At 39.5% G+C, this 20,884-nt stretch overlaps 2 protein-coding genes across 3 annotated transcripts; one reads left to right on the top strand and one right to left on the bottom strand.

The window, feature by feature from the left end:
- The first annotated feature begins 47 nt into the window (after positions 1-47).
- LOC114468373 (hsp70-binding protein 1-like) lies at positions 48-8,255 on the top strand. 2 transcript variants are annotated; one of them, XM_028455231.1, is made up of 8 exons: positions 48-226; positions 433-559; positions 2,893-3,109; positions 3,184-3,408; positions 4,192-4,347; positions 7,019-7,115; positions 7,205-7,316; positions 7,441-8,255. In XM_028455231.1, exons 2-8 carry the CDS (start codon positions 440-442, stop codon positions 7,522-7,524), a joined length of 1,011 nt encoding a protein of 336 aa, XP_028311032.1. In that variant the 5' UTR covers positions 48-226; positions 433-439; the 3' UTR covers positions 7,525-8,255. The 2 variants fall into 2 exon arrangements, with proteins under 2 accessions (XP_028311032.1, XP_028311034.1); XM_028455233.1 differs by having other exon boundaries at positions 212-352.
- Positions 8,256-9,658: 1,403 nt separating this feature from the next.
- Positions 9,659-18,896, bottom strand: LOC114468433 (lysoplasmalogenase-like protein TMEM86A). Its single transcript, XM_028455321.1, has 4 exons — positions 18,699-18,896; positions 13,978-14,078; positions 12,384-12,627; positions 9,659-10,423 (listed from the first exon to the last, which is right to left on the bottom strand). The coding sequence occupies exons 1-4, from the start codon at positions 18,727-18,729 to the stop codon at positions 9,975-9,977; spliced, it is 825 nt and encodes a 274-aa protein (XP_028311122.1). The 5' UTR covers positions 18,730-18,896; the 3' UTR covers positions 9,659-9,974.
- Positions 18,897-20,884: the final 1,988 nt, after the last annotated feature.

Here is a 20,884-nt window from a genome sequence, read left to right as displayed (position 1 = left end):
TTACGTTTTTTTCTCCGTTTACTATTGTATTTATTTATACTTGCCCGTTTGTTTCTGAAGTTACGGTAAACATGGCAGCCTCCCTGCTACTCGTGAACTAGCTAGAATGTTCCAGCAGCTTCATGTGTGTGTTTATATTAAGAGCCAAACTACTTACTTTGAACTCAGACAGACCGAAGCTGTGTTTGTTTGTAAACTAAACTCCGATATAAAGACTCTTTAAAAGGTAAGGTGGACATTAATCCGATATTAGCGGCTAATCAACTAGCTTGTTTAGTGTAGCTGTTGGTGTTGGAGCTGAAATCCTCCAACTACAGGCAGTGACTGTGAATATGTTTTAACATTCTTCAAGGTTTGATTATTCAATTCATGAATAATTTGTTGCTTTTCAACTTGATCGAGTGATGTTAATGTGTGACTTTCTCCTTTTAGTATCATCATGTCAGACGACAGCCAGAGCAGGAGATACCCCAGGAACCTTCAGGGGGTTTTACAGCTCGCTGTAGAGGCTGGATCAGGCTCAGAGTGTCCAGAACCTGTAGAACCCATGTCTGAGGATGTGAGTGAGCCCTGAGTTTGTTTTTCTGTGGTTTATAACTACCTGTAATGGTTGGGGATGTTGTAGGTTCTCCTATTGCTTCACAAGTTAAAGCTTAACTCTTGTTTTTTCTGACCAAAACCTGTGTGTTGAGGGATAAAATGGGAGTAAATATGTTTTGTACTACACACAGAGTGACCACCAGTGTTTAGATTGGTGTCTCTATTATTCAATCAAAAAAAACCTGTGGAAGTGTCACCTAATATGTAATACGTATCTATACCGGCAGTCTATCCATACGAAAGATGACGTTGCCGGACCTTTTGTACATAAGCGTAATGTGCCTGTTTTATCACAGTGTCGGGATGGCCGAGTGGTCTAAGACGCCCGACTCAAGGATTCTTCCTTCCGCTGCCGTGGATTCAAATCCCACTTTTGACATATAGATTTTTTGGCAGTGGCTATCCGTACGGTTGCCGTATCAATATACTGACATTCTATCCGTACGCAGCGCCCCTACTTGGCCAGTTTAGGTCACATGTCAGGTCAGTCATTGGCCTGTTTAGGTTGCGTGACTAAGACTAAACCTAACCCTAGATCCCTAAATTGTTGGGATATAGGGTTATAGCCTAACCCTAAGATGCTACGTACGTGTACTTCGGTAACAGTACCAATAGCACCGGGGGTTGTCCGTACGGCAACCGTACAAATAGACACTTTAATATTTTTTCATTTTAACATATTAAATACGGCCAATTCCACCTTCAAAAACACATACGAAAAAAAATAAAAATGTAGGTTATTTCCTGGGTTAGGGCTAAAATAAAGGCCGTGGCTATGGATTGATACGGTAAACGTATCCATAGACTGCCAATCTATGCATATGCAGCGTCCGTCATTGGCCAGTTTAGGTCACGTTATAGGTGCACCATGTGACTTAAAGTTCCGTCAGTTTTATTTTAGCTCATATTTATTTTTAGCTAACCCTTTTATTTTAGCCCTAGCCCTATCCCTAACCCAGGAAATAGCCTAAAATGTTTATTTTTTTAGTATATTTTAAGGTGGAATTTGCTGTGTTAAATATGTTAAAATGAAAAAATGTATATGTCAAAAGTGGGATTCAAACTCACGTTAGCGGAAGGAAGAATCCTTGAGTGCAGCGCCTTAGACCACTCGGCCATCCTGACACAGTGAAAACACAGGCACACTATGTTTAATGTACTGTATCTCTAGACACTTTCTAAAATAAAAGGGTTAGGGATATGGTTAGGGCTAAAATAAAAGGATTAGCGGGGTAGCTAAAAATAAATATGAGCTAAAATAAAACTGACTGAAATTTAAGTCACGTGATGCACCACTCGCCTAAACTGGCAAATGAGGGGCGCTGCGTACGGATAGACTGCCGGTCTATTGACACGTGTTACGTACCGATATCCACTGCCAGAAAGATTCACTTCAATCAAAAAAAAAAAAACCCCAAAAAAACCTTTTCTATCAAAAAAAAAAGTTTACTTGTATCAAAAATATTTTCAGTCAAAGAAAAAAAGTGTTGAAATGCAAAAAAAATATTTCAGACCCAAATCATTGCATTTGAAAACTTTTTTCTTTGATTGAAAAGGTTTTTCGTTTTTTAAATAGAAGTTATCTTTTTTGTATTTGGGCCATATTATGGGTAGTACATTTGTATTTTTATTATTCAATCAAAAAATAAAATATTTTCAGTCAAGAAAGTGTTTGAACGGCAAAAAAAAATCAGCCCCAAAAAATTGCGTTTTGAAAACTTTTTTCTTTGAAGTGAAAAAAGTTTTGAAGCCCCTTTTTTTTTCTTTTTATTAAATCATTTTGAGACCAACGTTCCATGGTGGGTGGAGCTTCGACATTGGTCAGTAATATTTGAGTGACAAGCCTCTTCCCCAATGGCATTTAAGGTAGGATTCTCTCTCTGACAACAAGCAAGTCGTCATTTGTAATGTACCGGTGTGAGAGTGTTGCACGACCAGATACCAGAGGAATGGACCCGCGTACAGAGCTCAAATACAAGCAGACAGGATTGTGGCTTATGGAGTCTGATTATATTGAAATAATGACGTACTGATGACAAGATTATTATTATTATAATTATGTCTATATAATCAGATGGAGAGATATAGTTATTCAGCTTTGTAGCACAGGCCCAGATGTTATGCTTCTCACAGAAAGATGGAGAAGTGTTGCTAACCACTGCACTATCAGCAAATTAACCAGTTCAGACTACATCATTCTCTCTTTTTTGTCATATTAATTATGCTTAACCCTAACCTTTGAATGATTTGTTCCTGTACAAAAACAGTTTTGTGTATGTTGTTGTGTTGCAGAGGAAAACGTGGCTCAGAGATGCTCTAGCAGAGGTGTGCAGAGGACAGATGGATGAGGTGGAGCAGATGAAGCAGTGTCTGGCTGTTCTACGTAAAGAGGAAACGAATGAACAGGAGAGAGACGGTGCAGATGACAGGGATGAGGATGAAGATGATGAGCGGGAATCAGCCTTTGAGATGCTGTCTGAGCTGTGTGAGAACCTGGACAATGCTAGAGGTTTGTTAATAAAACATTTAAAGCATGTCCAAGGAGAACAATGGAGAAGAAAAGCTGATGTGTTCTCTGCACAGATCTGATGACTCTCGGTGGGTTGGATCTGTGTGTGTCTCGGTATCTGCGTCACGCCCAGGGTGAGCTGAGGTGGCGTGCAGCCGAGCTGATCGCCTCCTGTGCACAGAACATGCCTCAGGTCCAGATTTATCTGCTGGGCCTCGAAGCTCTGCCTCTGCTGCTGCAGCTGACGGATTCAGACCCTCACCCCACCGTCAGAGTCAAAGCTCTGTTTGCTGCATCATGTGAGTCCACCAGGGTTGGGGTAAATTATAAATGTAATTGGTAATTAATTAAAATTATGACAGAATTAAACCTTTCGCACTACCTGTCAGTTCTATTCAGGATCATACATAGGGATAAAGTGACATAAAAAAGGCTCAGACGCCCACACCAAAAATATTAATACCAATATTTTCATTGATTAGGAAGCCTAACAAGATGACAAAGAGATAAGAAACTAATTAGACGATAGATAATATTGTTTACTGTATTTTACAGCTGATTTTAGACAAAACTGATCCATTACCATTAGAGATGCTAACACAAGAGGAAGGTTACGTTTTATGGGTTTATTTATTAAATGTTCAGTAAGTGTAAATAGTTGTAAAATTAATTGTAATTTTAATTGTAATTGTGAAAAATGCAGGTCGGTGTAATCATAATTAAGTTGTAATTGAACATGGATAGTTGAAGATGTAATTGTAATATGAAAATGTAGTTGACCCCATCCCTGGAGTCCATTATTTCAGACATTAAGCAACCATGTTGTCATTCTTTTTGTTTATGCTTTAATTGTCAGATTTCTTTGTGTATCCATTTGTTCCTTACATATTGAATTAGTTGTAGTTAACTTGAACTAATTTATCATTTTTTTAATTTGCATGAGTTAGCTCTCCTTAGCTTCCTCTGCTATGCAAATTAATGAAGTTTAATTTAGGACAAGTTACCATGTGACAGTCAGGTGTGATAAAACTGGGCTTTTCTGAGCTACCAGGTGTGACTTCCTCCTCTTCTCGTGACTGCAGGTCTGGTACGAGAACAAGAGGCGGGGCTGAAGGCTTTCCTCACCAATGATGGTTTCTCGGTGCTGATGAGAGGCATGCAGTCACAGAACGAGAAGCTGAAAACCAAATCTGCTTTCCTGCTCCTCAACCTGCTGAACTCACACCCAGAGCTGAAAGGTAAGACTGAGGATGGGCTTTGATAGGACGGCTTTGGGTGCTTCAGTGCTCCAGGTTGATTGTATGGTTATTGTCAGAGATGGAAGTAACTTATTACAACTACTCATATTACTGTAATCAAGTTTTTTTTTTTATGGGTACTTGTACTTTTTTGGGTGTATTTCTAAATTAGTAATTTTATTTGTACTTAAGTAAGTTTTAAAAGAAGTAAAATAATTCATTACATTTCTACACCCAATCGTTACTGAAACTACAAAAAATGTTAAGACCAAACAACAATTTTCTCAGAACATCACCAGAAGATTCTACAAGCACTATGTAAGCCATGATGATAAAGCATCTGTTATTGGTGTTATTTTATACTGTATATATCAGTACTACATACAGTGGATATAAAAATCTACACACCCGTTCAAATGCCAGGTTTCTGTGATGTAAAAAAAATGACACCAAGATCAATAATTTGACAACTTTGTCCACCTTCAATGTGACCTATAACCTGTATAATGCAATTGAAAAACAAACTGAAACCTTTAAAGGGGAAAAATAAAAAAAAACTTAAGATAACCTGGTTGCATAAATATGCACACTCTTAAACTAATACTTTGTTGCAGCACTCAGTGTTTTTGGGTAACAGTCTATCAGTGTGGCACATCTTGATGAGGCAATATTTGCCCACTCTTCTTTACAAAACTGCTCCAAAGCTTACAGATTGCGAGGGCATCTCCTGTGCACAGCCCTCTTCAGATCACCCCACAGATGTTCAATGTGATTCAGGGCTGGACTCTGGCTGGGCAATTCCAAAACCTTAATCTTATTCTGGTGAAGCCATTCTTTTGTTGATTTGTCTGTGTGCTTATAGTCATTGTTGTGTTGAAAGATAAAGTTCATCTTTAGCTTTCTAACAGAAGCCCAAAGGTTATTGGCTGTTATTTGGAGCTGTTCATAATTCCCTCCACCCTGACTAAGGCCCCAGTTCCAGCTGAAGAAAAACAGCCCCAAAGCATGATGCTGCCACCACCATGCTTCACTGTAGGTATGGTGTTCTTTTGGTGATGTGCAGTGTTGTCTTTGCATCAAATATACCTTTTGAAATTACGGCCAAATAGTTCAACCTTGGTTTCATCAGACCACAACACATTTTCCCACATGCGTTTGGGAGACTTCAAATGTGTTTATGCAAAATGAAGCTGGGCTAGGATGTTTTTCTTTGTAAGATAAGGCTTCCGTCAAGCCACCCTACCCCATAGCCCAGTCATATGAAGAAGACGGGAGATTGTTGTCACATCTACTACACAGCCAGTACTTGCCAGAAATTCCTGCAGCTCCTTCAATGTTGCTGTCGGCCTCTTGGCAGCCTCCCTGACCAGTTTTCTTCTCGTCTTGTCATCAATTTTGAACGGACGTCCTGTTCTTGGTAAAGTCACAGTTGTGCCATATTTTCTCCACTTAATGATGGCTGTCTTCACTGTGCTGCATGTTATATTTAGTTCCTTTGGAAATTATTTTCTACCTTCACCTGACTGATATCTTTGAACAATGAGATGCCACTGATGCTTTGGAAGCTCTCTGCGTACCATGGCTTGTGCTGGAAGATGTGGCTACAAAAAATGTCAGGAAAATCTACTAGAACAGCTGAACTTTATTTGGGGTTAATCAGAGGAACTTTAAATGGTGACAGGTGTGTGCTGACTCCAATTTAACATGAGTTTGAATGTGATTGGTTATATCCGAACACTACCCCGTCCCCAATTATAAGAGGGTGTGCACACTTTTGCAACCTCGTTCTCTGTTTTTTTTTTATTTTTACTTCACCTCCCTGAAAGGTTTCAGTTAGTTCTTCAGTTGCATTGTACAGGTTATAGGTCACATTAAAGGTGGAAAAAGTTGTAAAATTATTTATCTTGGTGTCACTTTTTACATCACAAAAACCTGGCATTTCAACAGGGGTGTGTAGACTTTTTATATCCACTGTATACAGTAACATTGGGCTTTTACTCAATGTTTTGCGGCACCAAGTCACATTCCTTCTATTGTTTAAAAAAGCTACTTGGCAAGAAAAACTTTTTTGATTCTGAAGAACTTCCTACAGGTAAGAAAATTTAGATATTCCCTTAATACATTTAATTTTTTTTTAAATCAGCAGAGCGTTCTGAGCAAACTTTGGCAAATGAGGGATTTGTGACAGATTTCCTGGTCAACTAATTTGTGTGAGAGTTTTCTGGCTTAGACAGTTAATTTTCCATGTTCAGGTTACTCAAATTACACCTTTTTATCAAAACAATGAGACCTAAATTTACTTTATGGACTCCAAGAAAATAATTCTTTTTTCATTCAACACAACATGATATTGTGATTTTATTGAATATGTTCACACTTTTCCATCTGTTACAACCTGGTTATCCCTGTAGAATGGGGATAAAATCAGTTGTTTAGAAGCTTTGCTCTCTGTCTCATTTATTCAGTTCTTCATGTATTACTGAAAAACTTCATAAACTCTGCCCAGTACTTGGTAGTAGATACAATGTTACTGTACAGAAACATTGCTACAGAAAAATAAGTTTTGGCTTAAAATTCTCCCTGTAAATGTTACTGAATTCTATTCCACTCTAAGGTATTGTGAGTTAGGCGTACAGTATAAAGAACAGTTTCCTGGTTTGTCTCTGTGCAGACACGGTGGTCTCTATGGGGATGGTACAGCAGCTGGTGTCAATTCTCGGCACGACTCACTCTCCTTTCCATGAACACGTGCTCGGAGCACTTTGCTGGTAAGCCATGATTTTTATATAATTTATTTGACAAATATTCCACTGATCCCATTAGAGATGATGATGATGAACCTTTCCTATGATTTCAGTCTGGTGGAGGACTTTCCTCAGGGACTAGCTGACTGCAGAAATCCTGCTCTGGGCCTCGAGGAACTACTGAGACGGAGAGCCGAGGAGCTCAGAGGGAAAGAAGAATGTCAGGTAGCTCATCATGTTGAGGATTACTCATTTATTAGACTTGATAAATAATTTCAGTGACACACACCCTTCAATTGTTATGCTTCTGGGTAATCATTGATCCTTCTTTCACATTATTCTCCGACAGGAAGAGCTGGAATTCTGTAAGCGTTTGAAGACCTTGTGTTTCCTCAAGGATCAACCTTCAGATGACAATGGAATGGATCGCTGAAGATATTTACTTTTTAAACCATATTTATCAGCCTGTTTGCAGACGCTTGAACAGTTTCATTATTTCTTTTTCATGTCGTAATGAAGTTTACCTGAGCCAGCTGTTGTTTTTTCGCTCCAAATTTAGTGTACCTTTCTTTGTGGAGTTGCTATAAAACGACGACATATTAGGGCCACATTAAAATCTGAGCACTATGAAATTAAAGTTGTTATATTTTGAGAATAGTCGTAATTTTACACGAATAAAGCCGAATTCTAAAAAACTTGTAATGGTATAGAGCTCAGAATTCCCTGTTGAAGTGAACGCACACAAACAGCCCTGAAGTCGACCACTTACAACCAGTTCCTCCTCCACAAAAGAGGCTATTTGCGCCAAATCAGTCTGGTTCTGTTCGAACATACACCTGCAAAGTGGCTTTAAAGTCATTAAACTGATAACAGCGTCATGAGTGTGTAGGTGCAGACCCAAATGCAGGGACGGAGGCGGAGCTCAGATGCATTATTCCAATATTTATTGTTTCCATAGGCATGGTCAGTCCAGGAAGGCAGAGGTAATCAAAAACACAAAAAGCCAAACCAAGGAGCGAGGGTAAACGAGAATGTCCAAAAGCAAAAACACTTGCTGTTAGGGATGTAACGATTAATCGTAAGGCTGTTAAAAATCGATTCATAGGTATCACGGTTGATATCGATTTTCTGACAATTGAATCGCAGTACTTTTTTTAACCAGCAGAGGGCGCTATCCGGAAGTGTTGGCGGCGGGCGGAGTCTGCTAATACTTTCTTTCTGGCTGCCTTCTACTCTTAAATATGTTAATAAATGATTAATTACCCCTTTAGCACCGAAAGAATATCTGTAATATTACTTGAATATCTGTAAAAGTCACGGTTTTCTATTAGCTCTGTCTGCTAGCATAGCTTCTCTTCTTCACTGCAAGATATCCGCATGCCAACCGACCACTGTGTTACCAGCGCCCTCTGCTGGTCCAAACAAATATGACGTAAATCAGTGTAATCACGTTTTTGTTTTTTTTTTAAAAGTCCAATTGTTAAGGCACAAAATACATTTTCAGTTGCACTTATAAAAAAAAAAATAACTATTATGCAGTTTTGCATAGTTTATTATAGAACCAGAATTTAAATTAATAGGCTTCATTTTCATTTGTATTATTCCTTTATTTATTTCATTCAAGATTTATTTTTAGTTAAATTGCATTGTTTTGAATAGTTTATCAAGGAATTCTTTTGACAATGAAAAATAAAAGGAAAATAATACAGTATTTTCTAGTTTTTTTTCCCAAAAAAAAAATTGTCTACAGTCCCATTTTGTAAATGAAAAAATCGTGAGAGAATCGTATCGTGAACCCAGTATCGTGAATCGAATCGTATCGGGAGTTGAGTGAATCGTTACATCCCTACTTGCTGTTGATCCAGGAATTACTGGCATGAAAACCAAGCCTAGATCACAAGTAGAAACATAGAAGCAGAACCATAGTCACAGCAAAAATGTCCCAGCACTGAACTGCAGCACAGCCTCCCGATTTATCCCCAGCAGTTAATTATTTGCAGCTGGTGGCCAATCAGGAGAAAGCTGCTAAGAGGAAGGCCCAGAGTTCCTGCCTGCCCTCCAAAATAAAACCCCATAGTGAGTGTGGTGATGATGGGCCAAAAGGCTGCAAACTTGTGCGTCCAAAAGAGACATTCCCGAATGGTGACATTATGGATGAAAAGGGGAAAAAAAAAACTTCCAAACAATCGAAAGAGGAACTATTCTTGAACTGGAGGAATGCTAACAACGTCTGGCAGGGAACAAGGCCAACACGAACAACGATAGAGAGGAGGAGGAATAAAAACAAGACAACACTGACTACAGATGAGAATACACAAAAAAGGACTGTTGTTTGACCAGAGAGACATGTAAACCCATGTAAATTTGCAATGGTAAAACGGGACGGGACCCAGATAAGCAAACTGCTTCTCTCGTCTCCTTTTTCGGCATGTACAAAAAATGTAAAAAAAAAAAGTGAATGTAACCATGTCGGAAAGAAACTGAATAAATAAATAAAATAAATTTCACCATGTATGAAATATAATTTCACTAAATGTCCAAAATTCTTTGTAACACATCAGACAAGATCCTGTTTGTATTTCAATTTTATTCTTGTAAAATTACAAGTTTATTCTCGAAATACGACTTTAATCTTGAAATAATATGTTACATTTGTAAATACACTCTACACTAAAATTCAGGTGCATGAGAAAACAAATGCTAAAAATTGCATTGCCAATATTCATGCCTATTTACTTATGTTATTAAAGATGAGTAACACTATTGTACATCAATTACTCAAAATTCTCAAAAATGCATAGTCATCTGTCAGTGGATTCCCACCCCCATAAATATTAATACAAAGAGAGCTCCCAGACTTTAGAGACTCCACAGAGATCTTGGTTAGGGCCTCTTCCATTTTCCAAAGTCTTCCTTGTTCTCTGAAGCTCTTATATCACCAACAGCAATCAGAAGCTGTGCCAAATAATAAGTCCCCATGACAAAGTAGTGCACATGTGCTATCTTGGCTGCATTGAAAACCTGCACAGCCAGTGACATATCAGACACCATAAAGACTAAACTTCCCATTAAAGTCGCAAAGCGGCGCGTCCTGATGGCTAAAGCACCCATAAAGACAGTTAGAAAAATGTAGGCGCCCACAGCAGGAGTTTCAATCTTAAAGTTCGGTGCCTTCTGTAGAAATGGATACAGGTAGAAGTAAAAAGCTCCTCCAATCAGGAGGAGGATCAGAGAGAGAATTCTAGTCCAGGAAGAAGAGGAATGTGTTGCATAACGACTGGAGAGGAAGGCTAGTGAGTAGAGGAGGTGAGACGCTGAAAATGCACCCATTCCTGGAAACACACAACAGATTTAATGTTAAGTCACATCATGAGAAATTGATCCTTTCTCCAAACAACTGCATTAGATGAGGAATTGTTGTGTGTAAAGGTCAGGGTTAAGGTCAATTGTAATTGCATAATTAATTACAATTATGGCATAACTAATTGTAATCTTAAAAAATCTGTTGCTGTCTTAATCGTATTTAAATTGTAATTGAGTCCAGATGATTGGCTTTGTAATTGTAATTTCCATGAAAGTTCTATAAGATTAAGATTAAAGATTAAATCGGGGCTTTCGCCTTTAATTGGCCATGTAATGATACTACATTAATGGAATTTGTCCTCTGCATTTAACCCATCCCTGAGGAGCAGTGGGCAGCCATTTTGCGGCGCCTGGGGAGCAGTTCGGGGTTAAGGGACTTGCTCAACATCCCATAGCAAGTCCCTAAAAATTGACAGTTATAGTGGGGCAAAAAAGTATTTAGTCAGCCACCAATTGTGCAAGTATTCCCACTTAAAAAGATGAGAGGCCTGTAATTTTCATCATAGGTATACCTCAACTATGAGAGACAAAATGAGAAGAAAAAAAATCCAGAAAATCACATTGTAGGATTTTTAATGAATTAATTGGTGAATCCCTCGGTAAAATATTTGATCACCTACAAACAAGCAAGATTTATGTCTCTCATAGACCTGTAACTTCTTCTTTAAGAGGCTCCTCTGTCCTTCACTCGTTACCTGTAGTAAAGGCACCTGTTTGAACTCGTTATCAGTATAAAAGACACCTGTCCACAACCTCGAACAGTCACACTCCAAATTCCACTATGGCCAAGATCAAAGAGCTGTCAAAGGACACCTTTTTGGTAAAAACTCAACTCGTCGTGCTTGGAGGAGAAAGAACACCATACCTACTGTAAAGCATGGGGGTGGTAACATCATGCTTTGGGGCTGTTTCTCTGCAAAGGGACCAGGATGACTGATCCATGTAAAGGAAAGAATGAATGGGGCCATGTATTGTGAGATTTTGAGTGAAAACCTCCTTCCATCAGCAAGGGCATTGAAGATGAAATGTGGCTGGGTCTTTTAGCATGACAATGATCCCAAACACACCGCCCGGGCAATGAAGGAGTGGCTTCGTAAGAAGCATTTCAAGGTCCTGGAGTGGCCTAGCCAGTCTCCAGATCTCAACCCCATAGGGAGTTGAAAGTCCGTATTGCCCAGCTCAGACGACCACACCAAAAATATTAAAACCTATATTTTCATTAATTAGGAAGCCTAACAAGGTAACCAACAGATGGGAAAGAAATTAGATTATAGATTAGGGCTAGGATATATATTGGGATTCAAGATATCTAGTTTTCTTTTTTTGGAGATATAGAAAATTACAATATCGCCTATATTGATACATCTATTTTTTAATAGCTTATTTTGTATCAACACACTCATTTTCGAAGTGGCAGCTTTTGCTATTTCTCAGAAAAGCATGAAAAACACAGTTAGATGGATTGCTTAGTGCGTCCTAACCCAGACCATCTCCTAAACAAGCCACACAACAGAACTCACTCACACGTGCTGTCACTTACATGACATGGCTCTAGTGGCCTTTATATGACAGTTGCTCGACAGGAAAGGGATCAGAGAGAGCAGGGAATGACACGCAGCAAAGGGTCCCAAGCCGGGAATCGAACCTGGGACCAGCTGCAGGTGAGGAGCTACAGCCTCCGTACATGGGGCGGGCGCTCAACCCACTGAGCTACACACCACCCCAGTTTGTTAATAAATGTGTTTGTGTGGCATTAGTTCTCTTTCTGGTCAGACTTCATTTGAAATCAAATTATCAAGATTTATTAGGTTATTTATTTCAGGCTCAGTAGTTGTGATTAATAGTAGTTGAACTTTAGTAATTGAGAACCTAATTGTAAATGACTTTCTGAGGATAAAAAAGATAGTCTAGTGCTGGAGTTCTTCTTACCGTGCAGGAAGTACTCAGACCAAATCAGGCACCAGTCTCCCACAGCAGAGAAGAGCAGGCCTCCCACCACACCCAGTACATTTTGACATCCGTTCCAACTCAGAACCACTGCAGCCAACAGGAGAATCGGGGCCGATTTGACGGCAGCAAATATGATGGACGGCTTGGACTCAGGTGTCCACAGGTAGAAGTACAAACCAGTGGATGCAAAGAATGGAAGGAGGGAAAGGAAGAGAGCGCAGGACTGGAAGAAAAAGGAAAGGAAGTGAGAAATGTTATAGTTCCATTTTATTAAAACCAGTTAAAGCTTGAATAAAATAATTAATTTTAAATAGTCCACACTTCATAAAATAAACTATTTGCTCCAAATCAGTCTGTTTTTTTTTTCATCGGAACAGACACTAACGTCTGCAAAGTGGCTTTAAGCAATTTCTCGCTGGGATAAATAAAGTATTTCTGGTTCTGATTCTGATTAAAGTCCTTAAACTGATAACAGTGTGGTGATGATGGGTCAAAAGGCTCAGCATTTCACCATGTGTGAAACCTATAGAGGTATAATCTCACATTATATGTCAGTAGATTTCTCTCTGAAGTAAAAGGTTATCTAAAAGTATTCTCATAAATATTAATACAAAAAGAGCTCCCAGACTTTAGAGACTCCACAGAGATCTGTGTTAGGACCTCTTCCATTTCCCAAAGTCTTCCATGTTCTCTGAAGCGCTGACATCAGCAACAGCAATAAGAAGCTGTGCCTGTCGAGGGGCCTGGGGTGGTAGGGTTCGTGGCTCCGGACCGGGGGGGTCCGTGGTGGGGGTGGCTCTTTTTTTAAGTGCACCTCATACATTCACTAAACACACACATTCACAGAGGGGATAGGGAAGTGCCTCTCCAGTGGGGAATGGAGAGATACCATAACAGGGTGGTGGGTAGGTTCACACACTTGGGCCTGTCGGGTGGGGGCCCGGCCCCTCTGTTGATGGCTGGGCCGTCGTGTAAAGTACAAATACATCAAGCTGGTCTGGCGTGGCGGGGCAGTGGGTCTCTGCAGGGCGTGGGGGGGTTGTTGCTGGGGGCTCTCTTTGCGGTGTCTCTTGGGGCAGTGTCAGCCTGACGGGGTGTGGGGGTGCCTCTTCCCTTTGGGTGTGGCTTGGTGCTTGTCTCATCTGGGGGCGTGCTAGAATCTGTGCCAAGGGTTGGGGTGGGGTTGCGTGGCGCTTCAGGATAATGCTGTTTGCTAGGGGCCGCGCCCCCTGTTCCGGTGCTTGAGGTCGCTGTCGGCCACCTGGTGGGTCTGTTCTGCTATCTGCGGGCCAGTGGGTGGGGGCTGTGTGCCGTTGGAGTGCCTCCTTCCCGCGGTGGCGGCCAGTGAATGTCAAAATATATTATTAATATATATTAAAATCATCCCGATAGGATTTCATGACATTAGTATTATTGCTGGAGATGTAGCGATATGATCAGTTTCAAATATACAGCCTGTATGGATAGACACAGATTTGATTTAGCAAAGGGAGGAGCCTGGTTTGTAATATGCTTGTAGACCTGCAATTACCCACAGTCTCTGTGAGCCAAACTTTGTACTCTTATTACTCACAATACTTTGTGTTATGGGTTTGTTGTGACACTTCGGCGTGGAGGAACACAGGCTCTCAAGGGGATCGGACCATCCAACCACTGCAGAGCACCATCCAACCACTGCAACAATAAGCAAAGTAAGTGATTAAGGCTAATCAGAGTAGTTATGAAGTCAAACCCAGCATGCATACACACAGATTAATCCTTTGAGCCCTTAGCAAAAAGTAGTTTGTTCAAGTGTACTACATGTTTACTTATTTCATTCTAAAACTGAGGCAGTACACTTGAAGTGTACTTTTTAGATACTATATTTTATATACTTAAGAAAAGTATAGTGAAGTATACTTGGTTTATACTAAAAAGTATAAAGAATAGTCTAAGACTAAGTACATAGACTTACACTTACACTGTAATACTAAAGCCATATTAGTACATTAGTATACTTTTTTACTTCTTTCTGCGACAAAGTACTAATATTTGGTATACAGTTGCTGGTTCATATAATTAGAATATCATGAAAAAGTTGATTTATTTCAGTAATTCCTGTCAAAAAGTGAAACTTGTATATATTAATTCATTACACACAGACTGATTTATCTCAGGTGTTTATTTCTTTTAATTTTGATGATCATGACTGACAACTAATGAAAATCCCAAATTCAGTATCTCAGAAAATTAGAATGTTACTTAAAACCGATACAAAAAAAAAGATTTCTAGAAATGATGACCAACTGAAAAGTATGAACATGAAAAGTATGAACATGTACAGCACTCAATACTTAGTTGGGGCTCCTTTTGCCTGAATTGCTGCATCAGTGCGGCGTGGCATGGAGTGGATCAGTCTGTGGCGCTGCTCAGGTGTTATGAGAGCCCAGGTTGCTCTGATAGTGGCCTTCAGCTATTCTGCATTGTTGGGTCTGGCGTCTCGCATCTTCCTTTTCACAATACTCAATTTTCTATGGGGTTAAGTTCAGGTGAGTTTGATGGCCAATCAAGAACAGAGATATCATGGACCTTAAAACAGGTACTGGTAGCTTTGGCACTGTGTGCAGTTGCCAAGTCCTGTTGGAAAATGAAATCTGCATCTCCATAAAGTTGGTCAGCAGCAGGAAGCATGAAGTGCTCTAAAACATCCTGGTAGACGGCTGCGTTGACATTGGACCTAAGGAAACACAGTAGACCAACACCAGTACATGACATGGCACCCCAAAGCATCACTGACTGTGGAAACTTAACACTCGAATTCAAGCAACGTGGATTCTGTTCCTCTCCTCTCTTCCTCCAGACTCTGGGAGCTTGATTTCCAAAGGACATGTAAAATGTACTTTCATCAGAGAACATAACTTTAGACCACTCAGCAGCAGTCCAGTCCTTTTTGTCTTTAGCCCAGGCGAGACGCTTTTGATGCTGTCTCTTGTTCAAGAGTGGCTTGACACAAGGAATGCGACAGCTGATGCAGTCTTGCATACGTCTCTGCGTGGTGGTTCTTGAAGCACTGATTCCAGCTTCAGTCCACTCTTTGTGAATCTCCCCCACATTTTTTAATGGTTTTGTTTCACAATCCTCTCCAGGGCGTGGTTATCCCTATTGCTTGTACACTTTTTTCTACCACATCTTTTCCTTCCCTTTGCCTCTCTATTGATGTGCTTGGACACAGAGCTCTGTGAACCTCTTTAGCCATGACCTTTTGTGTCTTGCCCTCCTTGTGCAGGGTGTCAGTGGTCGTCTTTTGGACAACTGTCAGGTCAGCAGTCTTCCCCATGATTGTGTAGCCTACAGAACTAGACTGGAGACCATTTAAAGGCCTTTGCAGGGCACCAGGTGTCTTCAAAATGTAACCTCTCCACAATAGTCTAATTTTCTGAGATACTCAATTTGGGGTTTTCATCAGTTCTCAGTTATAATCATCAACATTAAAAGAAAAAAACACTTGAAATACGTCAGTCTGTGTGAAATGAATGTATACATTATACAAGTTTCACTTTTTGAATGGAATTACTGAAATAAATCAACTTTTTTTATGATATTCTAATTTTATGACCAGCACCTGTATCTTGATCTACAAATGTAAGCACATGACTTGTGCTTACATTTAATTTAGCAGAATAAAACAGTTTTTCACTACACACATTTGCTTTGAGGTATTACCCATGTTATAAACTTACAAGTTCAAGATCATATAGTGCTGGAGTTTAAAAGTTTACAGTAAATAGTTTGTGTGATCAATTGCCATATCTTTATCTTTATGTAGTTTTAGTTACAAAGATGTGCACTTTACTTTTACCTTGTTTTTGACAAAAAAGGAGTAGGGCTGCAAGGTTTATCGATATCCTATCGCAATGGAGGTTTTGACTACTGCAATAACGCAACCTCAAGAGGCTGAGGTTTTTTCTTCCGTCTCTGGCGTTTGAGTGATGTTCACCAATCAGAATGGTGGTGCCTTGCGATCTCAGGTTCAGCTGGAACAGATAAAAAGGTCTGAGTTTCCATAAAGCAGATCCCAAAGGGTTTAGACAGACGCTCTGTGATGCCTCCAGAAGAGGGCGCTGTCTACATAAAAGCAAATATTTTTAAAGTAGATTAATGTGTTTTGTTCTAATGTGGGGCAAGAATATGTTGTTTGACAATCTATAAGTAACATAACTTCCTTCACTCATCATTTTAGCAGTTTATAAATTTAAATGTATAAAATATAAAATATATTAAATTATTTAAAAAATAAATAAATAAAAATAAAAGAAGGGATTGGTGGCCTAGTGGTTAAGGACGCTGAGCTTGTATTCGGAGGGTCGCCGGTCTAACACTGTGGGATCTTGAGCAAGTCCCTTAACCCCCAATAGCTTCCCGAGCGCCGCACCACGGCTGCCCACTGCTCCTCAGGGATGGGTCAAATACAGAGAACATATTTTGTGTATGTACCTGTATGTATATGAGTTACAGTAAATTAAATATAAAAATTGCAAATTGAATCGGAATCACAATATTTGTCTGAAAAATCTCAATTCAATTTTTCGTCAAAATCGTGTAGCCCTAGAAAGGACTTCAGTTCTCAGTTGAAAACACTATTTTATTTACATTTTTACAAGCAAACGCACACTTTTTCCTTTACCATTTTTGACAAAGAAGGACTTGATCTTAGAGAGACTATTATGTTTACATGCAAATGTGCACTTTTTCCTTTCATTTTTTCAGCAAAGAAGGACTTGATTTCATAGAGACTCTTTGTTTTTCAAATGCACATCTTTAATGATTTAAGCAAGCATTTGTAAATACACTGTATGGTATGTTTAAAAATGTTATATAAATATATCAAAGTTGTTGTCAACATTCTGTACATTGCAGTCTCATGTACGTAGTATGAGTTTACTTTAAGAAGTATATTTCAAATATATAGATAGTATGCTGCAAGTAATATATGCTAAGCAAACATATACAGTATGTATAAGTATACTTAAAGCATATATAACAAGTAAACGAGTAAAAAAAAATGTTGTATACTTGAAAGTGTACTTTTGTAAACTTAAAATGACCTTATAAAGTATACCTGTACTTTGAAAAACTAAAATGTGGACTAGAAGCATATATTATTATTCAATCAAAGAAAAAAAAGTGTTCAAACAATTAATGTTTTTGCGTTCACTTTGAGTAAAAAATTTTCTTAATTTAAATGTTTTTTTTTTTTAACTGAATAATTAAGACACAAATGTACTAACTATAATATACTGTAGCCCAAATACAAAAAGGTTGCAATAAAAAAACAAAAAAAAAACTTTTCAATCAAAGAAGAAAGTGAAAATGATTTGGGTACATTTCTCCATTGCGAGATGAATAAAGGCTTATCTTGTCTTATAATAAACTTTGTTTGATTGAAAAGTTTTTTTTGTTTGAAAAAAAAATCTTGATTGAAAATGTTTTCTTTATTGAATAATAAAGACACAAATCTACCTTCATACACCAGAGACAGCAATTAATTATTCTTTTTCTTTTTCCTTTTTTACAGGGAGTGATGTGATTGCATTAGTGTGTCACCCACATGAAATAAAACAGGTGTAATACTTCTTTTTTCATCATTTGTTTAAAACTGAGGTTGTTACAGGATGAGATTATATTATTGAACCACATTTCTGTTATTTCTTTGTATTTTTTTGTGGAAATAAAGCAAACTAAAACATGTTTCAGTTGAACACCCAAATGAGGAATGCTGATATGGATCAAACACACTGTGGCTCAATCCGAATAATCTTTTCCTTTTTCCTTTATGACGTCACAGAGTTAAGGAAAGGGGTTAGAAGAGGAGTTAGGAAGCGGCCATCACGTTTGTTTTGACATTCAGACTTCCACTAGATGACGTAATAATCTGACAGTGACGTCTGCCGTGGTGAAAAAAAAAAAAAAAAAACTACACATATCCGAAAATGGACAACTAATTAGCAAAAAAAAAAAAAAAAAATTAAAAAAATGGACAAGGTTTGAATGTAAATCAAAGGAAAAGAGGCTACGAGGAACAAATGTGAAACTAAAAGAACGTCACATTGTACGTTACAGTCACCTTCCACTCACTAATATGGATTATGTTAAATAAAACATAATGTGGATCCATTTTTCGCTGATCCCTTTTTCTTGAACGACAGAGTGTCTTTTTTATGTCAGTTATAATCTGATAATATGGCTTACAATTATCATAAGATGTGGGTTTTAGATTAAAGTTGTCCACAGCATATTATTGCATTGGTAACTTACATGATCTCCGACTCCGTCCCTTGTCCGTCATCGTGAGTTTCCGTAAGCACTCGGGTGTGCGTGTCACTTTAATGGTGCTGTCCGTAAGTTGGAGGAGAAAAAAGGATTTAGTGTTCAATTTGAACCACAGCTTTCAGATCTTCTCTCCTGCCCTGCCTCCAAAGTCCCTCCCCCAGAGGTGCTAACAAGCTAACGATAGCCAGACTGCAACATCACAGTAATATAAACAGTGACGTACCGTGACCACTAGGGCTGGGTAGGCACGTTGCAAATCGAGACCACCAATGACAATTTCATATGTTTCTGCTGGCAAATGTTAATTCAATTCAAATCAATTTTATTTGTATAAAGCAATTTCCAACAAATGCGCTTATCAAAATATAAAATTCATAATAAGAAAGAAAAAACCCAACAAGATCCACATGAACAAGCATTTAGCATCTAACAAAATCAACATCATAAACACCATGAAAGAAACATAAACAATTATTTAATATAGCCTCCATACTCTCCTAACAAGATATATCTCATGACACGACAGCACATCTGTTGTTTGTGTTGGAAACACAGAAACACGGAGAAAAAGACAACAACTCAGAACAGCCTCAGTGAGGAGCATCCACAAAGTCAATCCTTCCTTTTGTACCATTCACTGTGAAAAGTATGAAACATTTTCTGACTTTATCTTTGCTGAAGGTCTGGTAACTCAGGTGTTGGTCTCCATCTTTTAAAAGTTGTAATTTTTCCTCAAAAAACAGTTAATCTATTGTCTCTAGCACTGTCATCCTGACTGTATTGTTATCTCGCCCACTCGCTAGAGCGAGAGAGAATGTAGCCGCAGCGGTCACATGGAATCAATTCACTAATGTACTATGAACTTACGTATAGCATTTAGCATCGCGCGGTTGTGATCCTGCTGTGAAATGGTATTTTATTTTGTATTGTGTGCTGTGTTTTTAGTGTGTTTTGTATTGGTTTTATTTTTGCAGTGCATTTTAGCTTTTGTTTTATGAACCTTGCCAGTCACATGCTGTAATTTGATCAACCCCATCACATGACTATGTCCAACCCTGAGGCTAATCAACACACCTGAGGTTAATCAGCACCTGTGGCTGGAGCACAATAAAAGGGGCAGACAGGAGAAGGAGCAGGGGGAGGAAAAACGACACAGACAGGAGAAGGAGCAGCAAGGAAGCTGTGGGTCCTCCCCAGGGGCAGAGGAGGACTCTGCCTTCCAGGTTCCCAGGGGCAGAGGAGGACCCTGCCCTCCAGGTTCCCAGGGCACAGGACGGCACACGCATCGGGGACCACAAGCACGCCGGGATCACAAGTGTTGCGAGGCGATATACACGCAGGGGCAGAGGAGGACTCTGCCTTCCGTGTGAGTACCCTATGGGAACGTAGTAACACTTGTTGGACAAAGTCATATCGGGGATATTGTTGTGGGACGTTTGACTGCCGGTAGTTCTGTGTAGGTGTCCCAGCGTGTGGAGGGCTGGAGCCAGCGGGAAGTATTGAGACTGATTGGAGGGTTAAGAGCCACATACACGCAGAGGCAGAGGGGAACTCTGCCTTGCCCTGTAAGTGACGTGGCAACACCCCTCCTTCGGACGTAGTCTCGGACCCCCGTGCTGGCCTATGTTTTGCATTTTCAGGGGACCCTGAGCCTGTGACCAGTGGGATCTACCGCCTTGGGACAAGGGGGAGCGGAGGACCTGGGCGTAGCTGCACATTGCACTTTATTGTGGACAGTGACTTTTTTCCCCTATTTTATTCGTTCCTTAGCCCACATCGTTAATGGATTTTAGCATACGTTGATTTTAATTTGTGGGCATTTTAATCTGTTTTACCTTAATCTTTTTAATAAATTTGTGACATCATGGTTGCTGTCCTCCTTGGTAACTAAGAGGTGCTCACACCTGGTCGCTTTACTCTCCCTCCATAAACTTTTGGTCAGTTCACTGTTATTCAAACTTCCCCAGCAACACCCCACCCCCATTACACGGTTACGTCCAAAGGCAGCGTAGAGAGCTGCCTTTGGATGTAAATGGTTGTCATTTTGGGGAACTAACTGCGCATGCGCAGACACATAAAAACATGCTATGGAAACAGAGGCAGAGTTGCCGTGTGCTTTTGGGAGGGGGCGTGGCCTCCTTCTCCCTTACAGCGGAGTGAGACGGCAGCTG

This window comes from Gouania willdenowi, chromosome 8 (assembly GCF_900634775.1).
Source record: "Gouania willdenowi chromosome 8, fGouWil2.1, whole genome shotgun sequence".
In the NCBI taxonomy this organism is placed as follows: domain Eukaryota; kingdom Metazoa; phylum Chordata; class Actinopteri; order Blenniiformes; family Gobiesocidae; genus Gouania; species Gouania willdenowi.
The sequence above is the reverse complement of the archived record's forward strand: the minus strand, read 5'-3'. Positions and strand labels throughout refer to the sequence as shown.

What these genes read in the sequence shown, in the direction of transcription:
- LOC114468433 (XM_028455321.1), bottom strand. Translation starts at nt 18,729, where the DNA reads ATGACGGACAAGGGACGGAGTCGGAGATCAT. An exon ending in GGGACGGAGTCGGAGATCAT is followed by an intron (nt 14,079 to 18,698) that starts GTAAGTTACCAA and finishes TTATTGTTGCAG; the next exon opens with TGGTTGGATGGTGCTCTGCA. An exon ending in AACCCATAACACAAAGTATT is followed by an intron (nt 12,628 to 13,977) that starts GTGAGTAATAAG and finishes TTTTTCTTCCAG; the next exon opens with TCCTGCGCTCTCTTCCTTTC.
- LOC114468373 (XM_028455231.1), top strand. Translation starts at nt 440, where the DNA reads ATGTCAGACGACAGCCAGAGCAGGAGATACCCCAGGAACCTTCAGGGG. An exon ending in GTGCTCGGAGCACTTTGCTG is followed by an intron (nt 7,116 to 7,204) that starts GTAAGCCATGAT and finishes CTATGATTTCAG; the next exon opens with TCTGGTGGAGGACTTTCCTC. An exon ending in GAGGGAAAGAAGAATGTCAG is followed by an intron (nt 7,317 to 7,440) that starts GTAGCTCATCAT and finishes ATTCTCCGACAG; the next exon opens with GAAGAGCTGGAATTCTGTAA.